Raw genomic sequence first — 11,604 nt, forward strand, 5'->3', positions numbered from 1 at the left:
CGCCCATTAGCCCGTCGAGGGGGGAAGGCTTGGATTGACGGGGCCGGGCCGACCAATGAGGCTGCGCCTGGAGAACGGCCTGGCCGCTGTTAAAGGGGGCGGTGGGAGAAGAGCTGCCAGTCCAGCCTAGGCGCTAGCGGGAGAGGCTGGGTGGAGAAGGGGGTGGGGAGGGGGGGCCCGATAAAAAGCCGCCGCGGCAGCAGCGGCGCCCACCGCAACGAGCAGGCGAGGAGGGAGATCCAGCCGGCAGATCCAGCAGGCAGATCCAGCCGGCGCCCAAGGAGGACCCCCCCCCGGCCAGGAGGAAGAGGAGGAGGAAGGATCGCCGGAGCTTCTCCATGGCTGGCTCGGCTGCTGCGGGACCCGGGCCGAGGGACGGCCGTTGAGCGCTCCCCCCCTCTCCTCCTCCCCCCCCCCGTGTTATTGTTCTGGGCTGCCCTTTTTTTGTTGTTGTTAACCCGCATCTTCCCCCTCCTCTCCCTCCTCTCCCCTCCCTCCCCCCTCCGCCCCCTCCCCTCCTCCTCCTCCTCCTCCCGGCTTAAAGCGCGAGCGAGAGAAAGAGCCGGGCGCGCCGGCCGAGAGGCGCCGGATTCCTCCCTGGGCGAGGCAGGCGGCAAGTTGGGAGCGCGGCTCGGAAGAAGCCGGGAGAGGAGAAGGGCGGCCAGAGGGAGATAGAAAAAGAGAGGGGGGGCAGTGAGGGGGGGCGAGGGCCGCGGACCCGGGGCTGTTTGCTTGGCGAAGGGCGTGCGCGGAGCGAGGAGCGCAGGGCGCGCGTGTGGGTCTCCCCCGCGGGGCTGTTGGCGAGGCTGGGCGCAGGGAAAGGCGCGGCTCGGCTCGGCGAGGGTCCCCCCTGCTCCGGCATCCTTCCCTCCCTCCCTCCCGGGTCCTCCGGGCCGCCTCTCCCGGCCCCCTGCGGGCCGCCGGCCGCCCCCGAGGGCGCGCCCCAGGCGGCGTCGGCGGCGTCGGCATGCTGCTGGACGCGGGGCCGCAGTTCCCGGCGCTGGGCGTGGGCAGCTTCGGCCGCCACCCTCCGCCGTCGGCGGCCGAGATGCAGGAGCGCGAGCTGAGCCTGCAGAACAGCTTCGTGGACGCCTTCAAGCTCAACGCGGCGGCGGCGGCGGCGGCGGCGGCGCACGAGCTGTCCCCGGGCCAGGGCTCGGCCTTCAGCTCGCAGGCGCCCGCCTACCCGCACGCCGCCCACTACTCCGCGCCGCCCTTCAACTCGCCCCGGGACTTCTTGTTCCGGAGCCGGGGCTTCGGCGAGGCGGCGGCGGCGGCGGCCGGAGCCGGCGGCGGGCAGCACGGACTCTTCGGGACGGCGGCGGCGGCGGCGGCGGCCGGGGGCGGCCTGCACCACCCGCACGCCGAGGCGCAGGGCCACCTCCTCTTCCCGGGCCTGGGCGAGCAGCACGGCGCGCCCGGCTCGCCCAACGTGCTCAACGGGCAGATGCGGCTGGGGCTGCCCGGGGAGGTCTTCGGGCGCTCGGAGCAGTACCGGCAGGTGGCCAGCCCCCGCACGGACCCCTACGCCGCCGCCCAGCTGCACGGCCAGTACGGCCCCATGAACATGGGCATGAACATGGCGGCCCACCATGCCCACCACCCGCACCATGCCCACCCCCACGCCCACGCCCACCACCACCACCACCACCACCCGGGCGCCTTCTTCCGCTACATGCGCCAGCAGTGCATCAAGCAGGAGCTCATCTGCAAGTGGGTCGACCCCGAGCAGCTGGCCAGCCCCAAGAAGGCCTGCAACAAGACTTTCAGCACCATGCACGAGCTCGTCACCCACGTCTCCGTCGAGCACGTCGGGGGCCCCGAGCAGAGCAACCACATCTGCTTCTGGGAGGAGTGCCCCCGCGAGGGGAAGCCCTTCAAGGCCAAGTACAAGCTGGTCAACCACATCCGCGTCCACACCGGCGAGAAGCCCTTCCCCTGCCCCTTCCCGGGCTGCGGCAAGGTCTTCGCCCGCTCCGAGAACCTCAAGATCCACAAGCGGACGCACACAGGTCAGTGGGGGGGGGGGAGGAGCGGCGGGGGGAGAGAGGGAGGAGGGGGAGGCGGTATTTGGACAACCCCCGCTCCCTTTCAAAGCACAACAAAGCCAGGCGAGCCAACCTTTTGCGCGCAGGCACGTAGCCGAAAACGCCCGGGAGGGTTTTTCCTTGGACTCGCCGCTCTCTAAATGCACATTTCTCCCCATCCGAATTCTCCAAACTCAACAATAACCCCCCCCCCATGCAAAGTTTTGAGAATTCAGATGGAGCGGGGGAATGTGCATCTAGAGCGCGGCAAATCCAAGGCAAAACCCTCCCGGGCGTTTTTGCACTGACAAACACACACACCGGACTAAAGTAAGGCCTTCCCGGTACCCCATCGCTCCCCTCTGAGGAGGTCTGATGTTCAAAAGGCTTGCCAAAATAATTGCTTTAAAAATAAATAAATGTGCTTGTGAACGTGCCCGAGGCTCGGAGACTCGCCCAAGGAGGGCCCGGGCTCCTGGGCGCGTTTTCATGGAAGTCAGGGTTTCCGACGAATTCCACTTCGGAACCAGGAGCCGCATTTCGGAGAAATCCCAAGAAGCAACCAGGGAGTCATGTGGTCATTTATGCTTGGGAGGTTTTGCATTGGATTTGCCGCTCTCTAGATGCACATTTTCCCCATCCAAGTTCTCAAAACTCTGCATGGGGGGTTTATTTTTTACTTTTGAGAATTCGGATGGGAAAAATGTGAATCTAGAGAGTGGCAAATCCAAGGCAAAACCTCCCAGACATAAATTACCATATACAGTCCGGCACTAGAGTCAGGAGCGAAATCCGAATGCACCTTATTGTAGGGTAATCCGTAGAACGCAATTTTCTTCGAAGGGAGTCCGGTTAGTTTCGGCGGGGTTTACGGCCAAGTAAATATACACTTCCTCAGCACGTCGACTTGGAGGTGACTTCCCTTGAAATCCATCTGGATTTACTTTCGCATAGGACAGGCGTTGAAAAGGATCAAGAGAAACGCATATATTTGGAGAAACTCGGGGGGGGGGGGCGACAAAGCAAGAAGCGTATGCCCCTCTGGAAATGTGTGAGGAATTGTAAGGCAGTGGAGGATTTTATCTCTCTATTTTTTTTGGGGGGGGGGCTCTTCTACAATACTAACATGGAGGGTAAAACGCCCCCTCCCCAGTTTCTGCCTCTCCCCCCCCTTCGGACGGGCTGCTTCCCATTAAATTTAAATGGGTCGCGGCAGGGCCGTAAAATTTCCTCATTTCCAAAAGTGTTTTGGAAGTCTCACTTGGGGCAGCTGAATGTGGTTTTGCACTAGTTTATTAAAATTGAACAATAACCGGCAGAGGCTTTTAAGGCTGACAAACTTCTCAGGCACAAGATTTCTTCCCCAAAGGAGGTTTAACGGGCGAGAAAAGAGCCGGCGGTTCGGGGCAGAGGGACCGAACAAACGCCTCCCCCCAGCGCCAGCCATTCCTCTCCCGCCCAGATCCTCGCCTCTCCCCTCCCCACACCACCCGATAAAGAAAAAGACAGTCAAACATTTGAGCGCTTTCCGGGCATCAATATTTACTGGGGAGAAAGAAAGGAGCAAAATAAACCCTCTCTGGACCTTTTCTGGGCGTCGTTCGCTGAAGTGTTGAGGCTTAGGTGCCAGACGGGCGTTAACAAGGTTTAGCAATCCGAGACGTTGATTTGCCTGGGGTGGGCCGCTTTTGGAGGGGGGCTCCGAGCGGGGGCCTGGGAGAAACAATTTAGGTGCTAATGGAATTGCACGTGAAACTGCACCTTTCTCTCACCTCGGATTTCTTGGGGGGGATTTTTTGGTGGGGGAGGTGGAGTTCTCACACCTTCAAATTACTCGGAAATCTGGCAAGAGGGTGAAGAATCTCTCGGCAGATTTCAAGGGAACGGGTTTGCATGTTGTTGGCTGAGCCGGGGGTCCTCTCGTTCTCCCCCCTCCCCATAGCGGATATCTGTGGGTTGATTTCCAATGTCCTCGCAGGAAAGGGGAAGGGAGGGGAAAAAAACATGTATAGCAACGTTGGAGACTTTGGGGTGAAGTTTAGAAGCGATGGACGGTGTGGTGGTTTCTGTTTTGAAAGCGAATGGGGGAGGCGATGCATGAGAGGTTTTGCCTTGGATTTGCTGCTTTCTAGATGCACATTTCCCCCATCCGAATACTTAGAACTAAAAAACAAGCCCCCGTGTACAGTTATGAGAATTTGGATTGGAAAAAAATGTGCATTTAGAGAGCGGCAAATCCAAGGTAAAACCTCCCAGGCATAAATGGCTTCATCTGGTTTCTAGGGGATGCCTGGCTTTCCAAAAGCAGTGTAAACAAAAGAAAAGGGAAATGCCCTAAACACGGGAGACGTAACAGTAAAAGGCAGGTTCTCTTTCTCGGTTTCCTTAGGGGATGAGGAAAGGGAATTGTAATACGTTCTGGTCAACCCTCCTAGTATCTGTTCTCTCTATCCAAATCTGCAGTTCCGAAAGCTATTGGAAATTCCCGTTTGTCTGGTCCTAGTTGGGATCCTGGCACTCAGGTTGGAGCTAAACAATTTGTTGTGGCTTCTTTAACAAAAAAAAAAAAAAAAGCATGTAAGCCCGACTTATTTCAGTACGGCCATGTATGCATGGGAGGTTTTGCCTTGGAGTTGCCGCTCTCTAGATGCACATCCCCCCCCCATCCAAATTCTCCAAACTCAACAATAAGCCCCCATGCAGAGTTTTGAGAATTCGGATGGGGAACATGCGCATCAAGAGAGCGGCAAATCCAAGGCGAAACTTCTCATGCATGCGGGCTTCCTCCTCGCCAGCACCACTCTCCGGAAAATACTGAAATCAAGGGGCCTTCCAAAGAAAACCAGCCGCTGGAGAAATGGACATATGCCGAAAAGATTTAGGAGCGCTTGTTACCAAGCAGCCAGGGCTGTCCCAGGCCATTTATGCCTGGGAGGTTTTGCCTTGGATTTGCCACTCTCTATATGGACATGTTCCCTATCTGAATTCTCAAAACTCTGCATGGGGGGCTTATTGTTGAGTTTTGAGCATTCTGATGGAGAAAATGTGCATCTAAAGAGCGGCAAATCCAAGGCAAAACCTCCCATGCATAAATGGCCCCAGTCTTCTCGAGGTCCTTTTAAAATTTTAATTCTAGGGGAAAGTTGCCGGATTGGGCTGGGAGTCTGCGGGGAGACCGGTTTACACACGTCCTTACACCGCACTGGCCTTTCTCTCTCCTCCCCCCTCCCCCACCCCACTCTCTTTGCAGGCGAAAAGCCGTTCCAGTGCGAGTTCGAGGGCTGCGACCGGCGCTTCGCCAACAGCAGCGACCGCAAGAAGCACATGCACGTCCACACCTCGGACAAGCCCTACCTGTGCAAGATGTGCGACAAGTCCTACACGCACCCCAGCTCCCTGCGGAAACACATGAAGGTAATCCGGCGTGGGAGGGAGCCGGCGCGGGCCCCCGGGAAGGAAGAGAGGCCCCCACTCCCTTAGCGGCTAGTGGCAGCCTTGCTCTGAAGTCAACCCCACTGAAATCGGTGAGGCTTACTTGCGAGTAAGCTGGGGGGAACGCCCGGGGGAGGAGAGCTTGCAGAGAGAGCCTTCGGGGCTGCCCCTCCGACGCGCGGCTACTTCTGTCCCCATGGAAGTTTTGCCTTGGATTTGCCTCTCTCTAGATGCACATTTTCCCCATCCGAATTCCCAAAACTCTGCATGGGGCTTATTGTTGAGTTTGGAGAATATGGACGGGGGTGGGGGGAGGAGTGCATCTAAAGAGTGGCAAATCCAAGGCAAAACCTCCCAGGCATAAATGGCACAGGAGTTTACAGAAGTGTCTTTTCAGGGATTTAATTCAGGGGAGGGGGAGCCAGCCCCCCCCCAATCCACGCAGGCTTTGGACGCCTCCTGAGTGGGGGTGGGCTTGGAAGAAGGGAAGGGCGGCCGGGAGGGTTTTCGGGAGAGACCCTTCGGGCCTCCTCCTCTTTCTTTCTTTACGCGCGACGGTGGGGACGGGCGACTGACTCGGCTGCCTCTTCCCTCTTTCCTCTCTCTTTCCTCCCGGCAGGTCCACGAATCTTCCCCGCAGGGCTCCGAGTCGTCCCCGGCCGCCAGCTCCGGCTACGAGTCCTCCACCCCGCCGGGCTTGGTCTCCCCCAGCGCCGAAAGCCAAACCGCGGCGGCCGCTAACTTGTCTCCGGCGGCGGCGGCTGCAGCGGCGGCGGCGGCGGTCTCCGCGGTGCACCGGAGCGGCGGGGCCGGGGGCGGCGGCGGGGGCGGCGGGGGCAGCGGCGGCGGCGGCGGGGGAGGCAGCAGCGCCGGCCACAGCGCCGGCCACAGCGGCCTCACCTCCAACTTCAACGAGTGGTACGTCTGAAGACGGCTCGGGGGAGCTGCGGGACGCCGGGCGCCGCCTCCGCCCGCTCTCCTCTTCCTCGTCCCTCTTCGTTTCCACGTTTGGGACATTTTGGGAGCTGCCAAAAAAAAAAAAAAAGGAAGAGAAGGGGAGAGAGAGAGAAGCCTCTCTTTTGGGGGGGGAAACGAAGAAGAAGGAAAAGAAGGATTTAAAAGCAGCCCGCAGGCTTCCATCCGCCCAGAGAGGACTCCCCTCCCCCGGCCTCCAGAGCTTGGGCAAGCAGGCTGCCGAGAGACCCCCCCCCTTCTTCCCGCGCCTGGCTCCATCGCCTTGGGAACAAAAGATCAGACGCCCCGACGGCCAGGCCTCCGGCTCGGTCCTACTCCGCCTCCTCCAGGCCCTGGAAAGCTTCTCTGTGTACATAAGAGGAATCTTCCCTCCCTCTTCCCTGCAAGGTGGGAAATCAAAGTTTTCTTGGATTTCTTGTTGTATAGAAATTGGTCCGCTTCGTGAACTATGGATTGGTGTCCCCCCCCCCTTTTGGTTTTTTGGGGGCGGGGGGAGTGAGTGCCTCTCTCCAAAGTGATGCGCTCCCCTCTTTCTCTCTCTTTCGCTCCCCTCCCCTTTCCAGACTCCCTTCTCTTTCTCTCTTCGATTCACCTAGAGGAAGGGAGTGGGGGGGGGAGGGGGCAAAGTAACGTGGAATCAAAATGGTTTCTTTTGTAATTGTGGTATTGAATATCGTGTTTCTTTCAAAAGAGGCAACTTTGATTGTAAACTTCATTCAGAACTATAAGACTGGAAAGTTTTTTTTAAAAAAACAAACAAACAAAAATTAAGGTGCCAAAGTCTCTTATGCTGTTCTTCGAAACACCGCCAGACCAATTCTTCCTCCTCTTCCAATGCTCGTGAATGTATTTTTCCCTGTTAGCTGGGTTTACATGTGATGTTTTAGTGCTTTTGCCAGTTCGATTTGTTAGTTCTTGTTTGGAAGGTGGTAGGGGGGCGGGAAATATGCGTAGTGCCGTTAGGGTATCCCAACCCCCCCCCCTTAATAACACCTTTCCTTCTGTAAATACCTGTTGACATATTTATCCATTTGTAATTAAATTATGGTATTAACTTGCTACAGAGGAAACAGTATTTATAAAGAATGTTTCTTAACTATAAATATGTACAATTGTGAGCATTAAACTGTTTCAGATTTTTTTTTAATTTGAAGGTTGATGTGGTTTCATCATTTCTTGTGATATGGTTTTTTTCCCAAGAGTAATGCATACAGAAATATAATAAAATGTGTTGAAACTGCAGTTGCTGAACATCTTTTTTTTCCCCTGTCTCCTTAAAAAAATAATAATCAGGGTTTGCATTACCTTTGCTAGGCCTGCCCTCCAAAAAGATAACACATAATTCCTTTTTTGATAAGCAAGGGAAATCATACGTGTGTACTAATGCTAAACTGTGTTTATTCAATGTAGTCAAAAAGATTGTGTGTTTTTTACCCCAAATGCCTAATATTTGAATGCTGTGTCTGGTTGCCAAGATTTTTTTCTTTAAATACCAAGAGGGCCTAACAAAACCAGCCATACAACTAAAATCAAGAGATTTTCGGTTCCCTTTCTCAGGAAGAGTTCAGCGCCTGCTTCGACCTCTTCCAGCCGAAATCAATGGATTGTAGCCTGATGTTCCTTTCTTGTATTACCCTACACTCGATTCAGCATCCTATCCTTCTGTGGATTATCGGTTCCCTATGCTGCCTCTCCCTCCCTAGATAGTCAACGCCTGTGTTCAAATTGTGTTTCTCCCTCTTTGCAGTGACAGAGGGGTGTTTTGTCCCCTCCCATTGTATTGCTTTCTAATAAAATTAATTATTTTGCAGAAGGCAGGCCGGTTTGAAGGATGATTAGTGGATATTCTCTAGGGGCAGATGCTAGGTGCCTTCTGCGGCTGGAAAATCTTGCAAAGTTTGGAGGCAGTTTCCCATCGTGTCTCGTGGAGTGATCTGTTTTACCCCGTTTTTGTTCGGATCAGCTAAATGTCGGGTTTGCTTGTTTTTGGTTTGCAGGGAGGAAAAATTAAATAAAAGGCACCCCTTGCCTCGCGGGCTTTGCTTTGAAAGGAGAGCTCCAAGGTTTTCGGGGCTGGGTAACCGAGCGCCTAACCCAGGTCTGGTTAAAACTCATACCCCGGTTCGGCATTTAAAACGGTGTCGAGGAGTGGTTTGGAAATATAAAATGATATTGTAGGGGCGGGTGGGATGCTTAAGCGTTTGGATGAATAAAACAGGAGAGGGGCCGTTGGATCCTGGCGTGACTGCTGGATTTGCCTACGGTGTGAACACTGGCCTCTGGACCGGAATCTGAAATCCGGGTGGCCAGAGGCGGGCAGGGGGAGGCAGCTGTCTGCCATTTACGCACGGATTTGCCGCTCAATAGAAGCACATTTTCCCCATCCGAATTCTCAAAACTCAACAATAAACCCCCATGTAGAGTTGTGAGAATTCGGATAGGGGAAATGTGCATCTAGAGAGAAGCAAAACCTCCCATGTATAAATGGCCAAAAATAAGGCCCCCCCCCTGCAGAATTTTGAGGATTCGGATGGGGGAAATGTGTATCTAGAGTGCAGCAAATCCAAGGCAAAACTTTCCATGCATAAATGGTCTAGGAAGGAGGAGGTGGATGCCCCTGGCGGAGAAGTCTCCCAGAAGTTTGGCCTTGGCCCAAAACCCAGCGCCAGCCACCCGGGCCCCCCAAAAGAGACGCGCACGCCCCCCCCGCCATGGAAGTGCGTTCTTAGTGCTAATAAAAGCCCCACAGCGCCAACCCAAAACAACAAAAAGATCCACCGGGGATGAACCGCAGCAGCCCCTTCCCAGGAAAAGGCCGGGAAGTAAGTCCTACCGGGGAGTAAGTCCGATGTATTTAGTGGCGCCTTACTTCCGAAAAGACCTGCCTAGGAGGGGGCCGGTGGAGAGAAATGCCCGCACCCCAGAAATGTCTGCAAGCTGGTAAAGGAACAGGGGAGCTGGCTGGTACCCCCGCCACCTCTCCAGCTTCTCTATCGCCCATCATGGGAAGCGGTTCGGAGTCCGAAGAAACCGCCCGATCTGGCCGGCGGAGGGTTCGCCTTCGCCTTCCCTCCAGCCCTTCATGCATGCATTCCCGGCTGCATCATGGGGAAAAAACAAACCCCGAAGTAATCAAATGGCTATTAAAATCTTATTTTCCTCCCTTAATAATATTAGGCAGGGTGTTTAAAAAAATAATAAAAAAGGAAAACGCCACCATGCCAATTTTTATTAAAATAATTAGGAGACGAGGAGGATGCCAGGGAGCGACCGCGGTAGCGGTGGGGGGGGGGCGGGGGGAGAGAAGCAAGAAGTCTGCAAAGAAGAGAGAGTGGCCAAGGACGGGGCGGGGGAGCTGCCTTCCAAATCCCCCAGTCGGCGTGGGGGTCTCCTTCCCTCTCCTTCCCCCTTCAGCCATATCCCAGTTCAGGCTGGTTTAAAGTTTTCTCATTGTTGGGTGGGGGGTGCTGCTATTCCTTCCCGGGGTCTGGCTTCTGCCACGCGCCCCCTCGCTTTTTCTCCTTCATCCACTTTGGGGTGGCAAGGTGTCCAAGTGGGAAGGGGCGTCCAGGCCCGGGGGTGGGGGGGCTCAGGCAGCAGCATCGTCCGGCAGCTCCGCAGACGAGTTCTGCAGACTTGAACTCCCCCCGACACAGGGGTTCATCTTGAGCTGGGGGGGGAGTCCTTGCTCTGTCCCGGGAGACAGCCCGCGCCCACCGGGGCCCCCTTCCCACCGACTGACCCCCAGCCAAGCCGGCCTAGAGATACCGTCTCTCCCCGCAGTCTCTAGAGCACGCCTGGCAGCCGGTGGAAGCCTCGACGGGACGGTCCGGCGGCGCTCTCCGCCCTCGTTTCCCCAGCTCCCTCCGGGCTGCCTCCCCAGGCGGCCTCCCCCTGCCGTCGGGGCCCTGGGGAGGCCGAGGCCCAGGGGCTCCCTCCCCCGGGCTGCCCATGAACTTGAACTTGAGCCAGCCTCGGGAGTGGACGGCAGCCCGGTTTTTCCCCAGGCCTAACTGCAGACAGGAGAGGGACCCCCGGCCGGTTGTTAGAAGAAGCGTGGCTGGGCTAGGGAGACAGATCCGGAGGCAGCACCGGAGACGCGGAGCCGTCTCTAATCCTCGTGTCTCATGTTTAATGCATGACGGCGGATAGATGTCGAACAACCTCCAACGCACAATGGAGCGCGGGATAAATACCCGAGCCCAGCGAAAGGGCGCTGGAAGGGGCGGCCGGCGGGGCTCTCCTCCGGCTCCACCCGGGAAGGGGGCTGCGACCGCGGCGTCTCTGCAAGCACACAGACTTTTACAGGCTTTCCGGCCGGCGTAAAACTAGACGCCCTCCCGTCGTGGGGGGGATCCAGGGGGCCGCCTTGCTTCGAATTGCGACCGGACGCACGTTTCGCCTGGGAGCAAAGCCCATCGGATTCGGAGCGACTTCGGCAAACTCAGAGCGTTAGGATTTGTCTCCAGGGCAGGTTTTAGGCGCTCACGGGAGGTTCCGGCGGCTTGGGAAGGAAACTCGAAAGCCCTGGTTTTGCATGCGTTTGTTGCGCGGGTGGATTGAAACGGGAGTCCGGTGGCGCTTTGGAGACTACCAACATGCATCCCAGCCCACGAATCTGAAGACACGAGCTCTGACTCAGGAAAACTGGGGCTGGAATGGACGGTCATTTATGCCTGGGGTTTTTTGCCTTGGATTTGCTGCTCTCTAGATGCACATATCCCCTATCAAAATTTTCAAAACTCAAAAATATGCCCCCATGCAGAGTTTTGAGAATTCGGATGGGGAAAATGTGCATCTAGAGAGCGGTAAATCCAAGGCAAATCCTCCCAGGCATAAATGACCAATGTCCGTCTTTTAAGGCATCACAGCAGTCCTGTTTTATTTTGCTGCTACAAACTAGGGAAGGCTACCCGTCTGGAATTGTAGATGTGTATACGTGTTCTTAGTGTGGCTGTACAAACACACACAGAGACACAGATGCCCGGGGGGAGCGAAGATATCTTTCTCACTCTCCTTCCCACACCCCAATTTCTCTCTTCCTTCTTTCTCAGCTTCGCCCAAACCGGCTTCAATTTATTATTCCTATTCCGCTGGCTTTGACCAAGATCTTCCGTCGCGGTCCAAATAAGAGTAATAATCGAAGCCACCCCCGAGGGCGTTTTAACTT

The 11,604-nt window shown here is 56.2% G+C and overlaps 1 protein-coding gene across 1 annotated transcript; it reads left to right on the forward strand.

The window, feature by feature from the left end:
- Nucleotides 1-967: 967 nt before the first annotated feature.
- Nucleotides 968-6,387, forward strand: ZIC2 (Zic family member 2). Its single transcript, XM_056861831.1, has 3 exons — nt 968-2,012; nt 5,278-5,441; nt 6,079-6,387. Exons 1-3 carry the CDS (start codon nt 968-970, stop codon nt 6,385-6,387), a joined length of 1,518 nt encoding a protein of 505 aa, XP_056717809.1.
- Nucleotides 6,388-11,604: the final 5,217 nt, after the last annotated feature.

Source organism: Euleptes europaea, chromosome 16 (assembly GCF_029931775.1).
Source record: "Euleptes europaea isolate rEulEur1 chromosome 16, rEulEur1.hap1, whole genome shotgun sequence".
Taxonomy (NCBI): Eukaryota; Metazoa; Chordata; class Lepidosauria; order Squamata; family Sphaerodactylidae; genus Euleptes; species Euleptes europaea.

Coding starts and splice junctions, on each gene's coding strand:
- ZIC2 (XM_056861831.1), top strand. CDS start 968: ATGCTGCTGGACGCGGGGCCGCAGTTCCCGGCGCTGGGCGTGGGCAGC. Junction 2,013..5,277: donor CCACAAGCGGACGCACACAG/GTCAGTGGGGGG, acceptor CTCTCTTTGCAG/GCGAAAAGCCGTTCCAGTGC. Junction 5,442..6,078: donor CCCTGCGGAAACACATGAAG/GTAATCCGGCGT, acceptor TCCTCCCGGCAG/GTCCACGAATCTTCCCCGCA.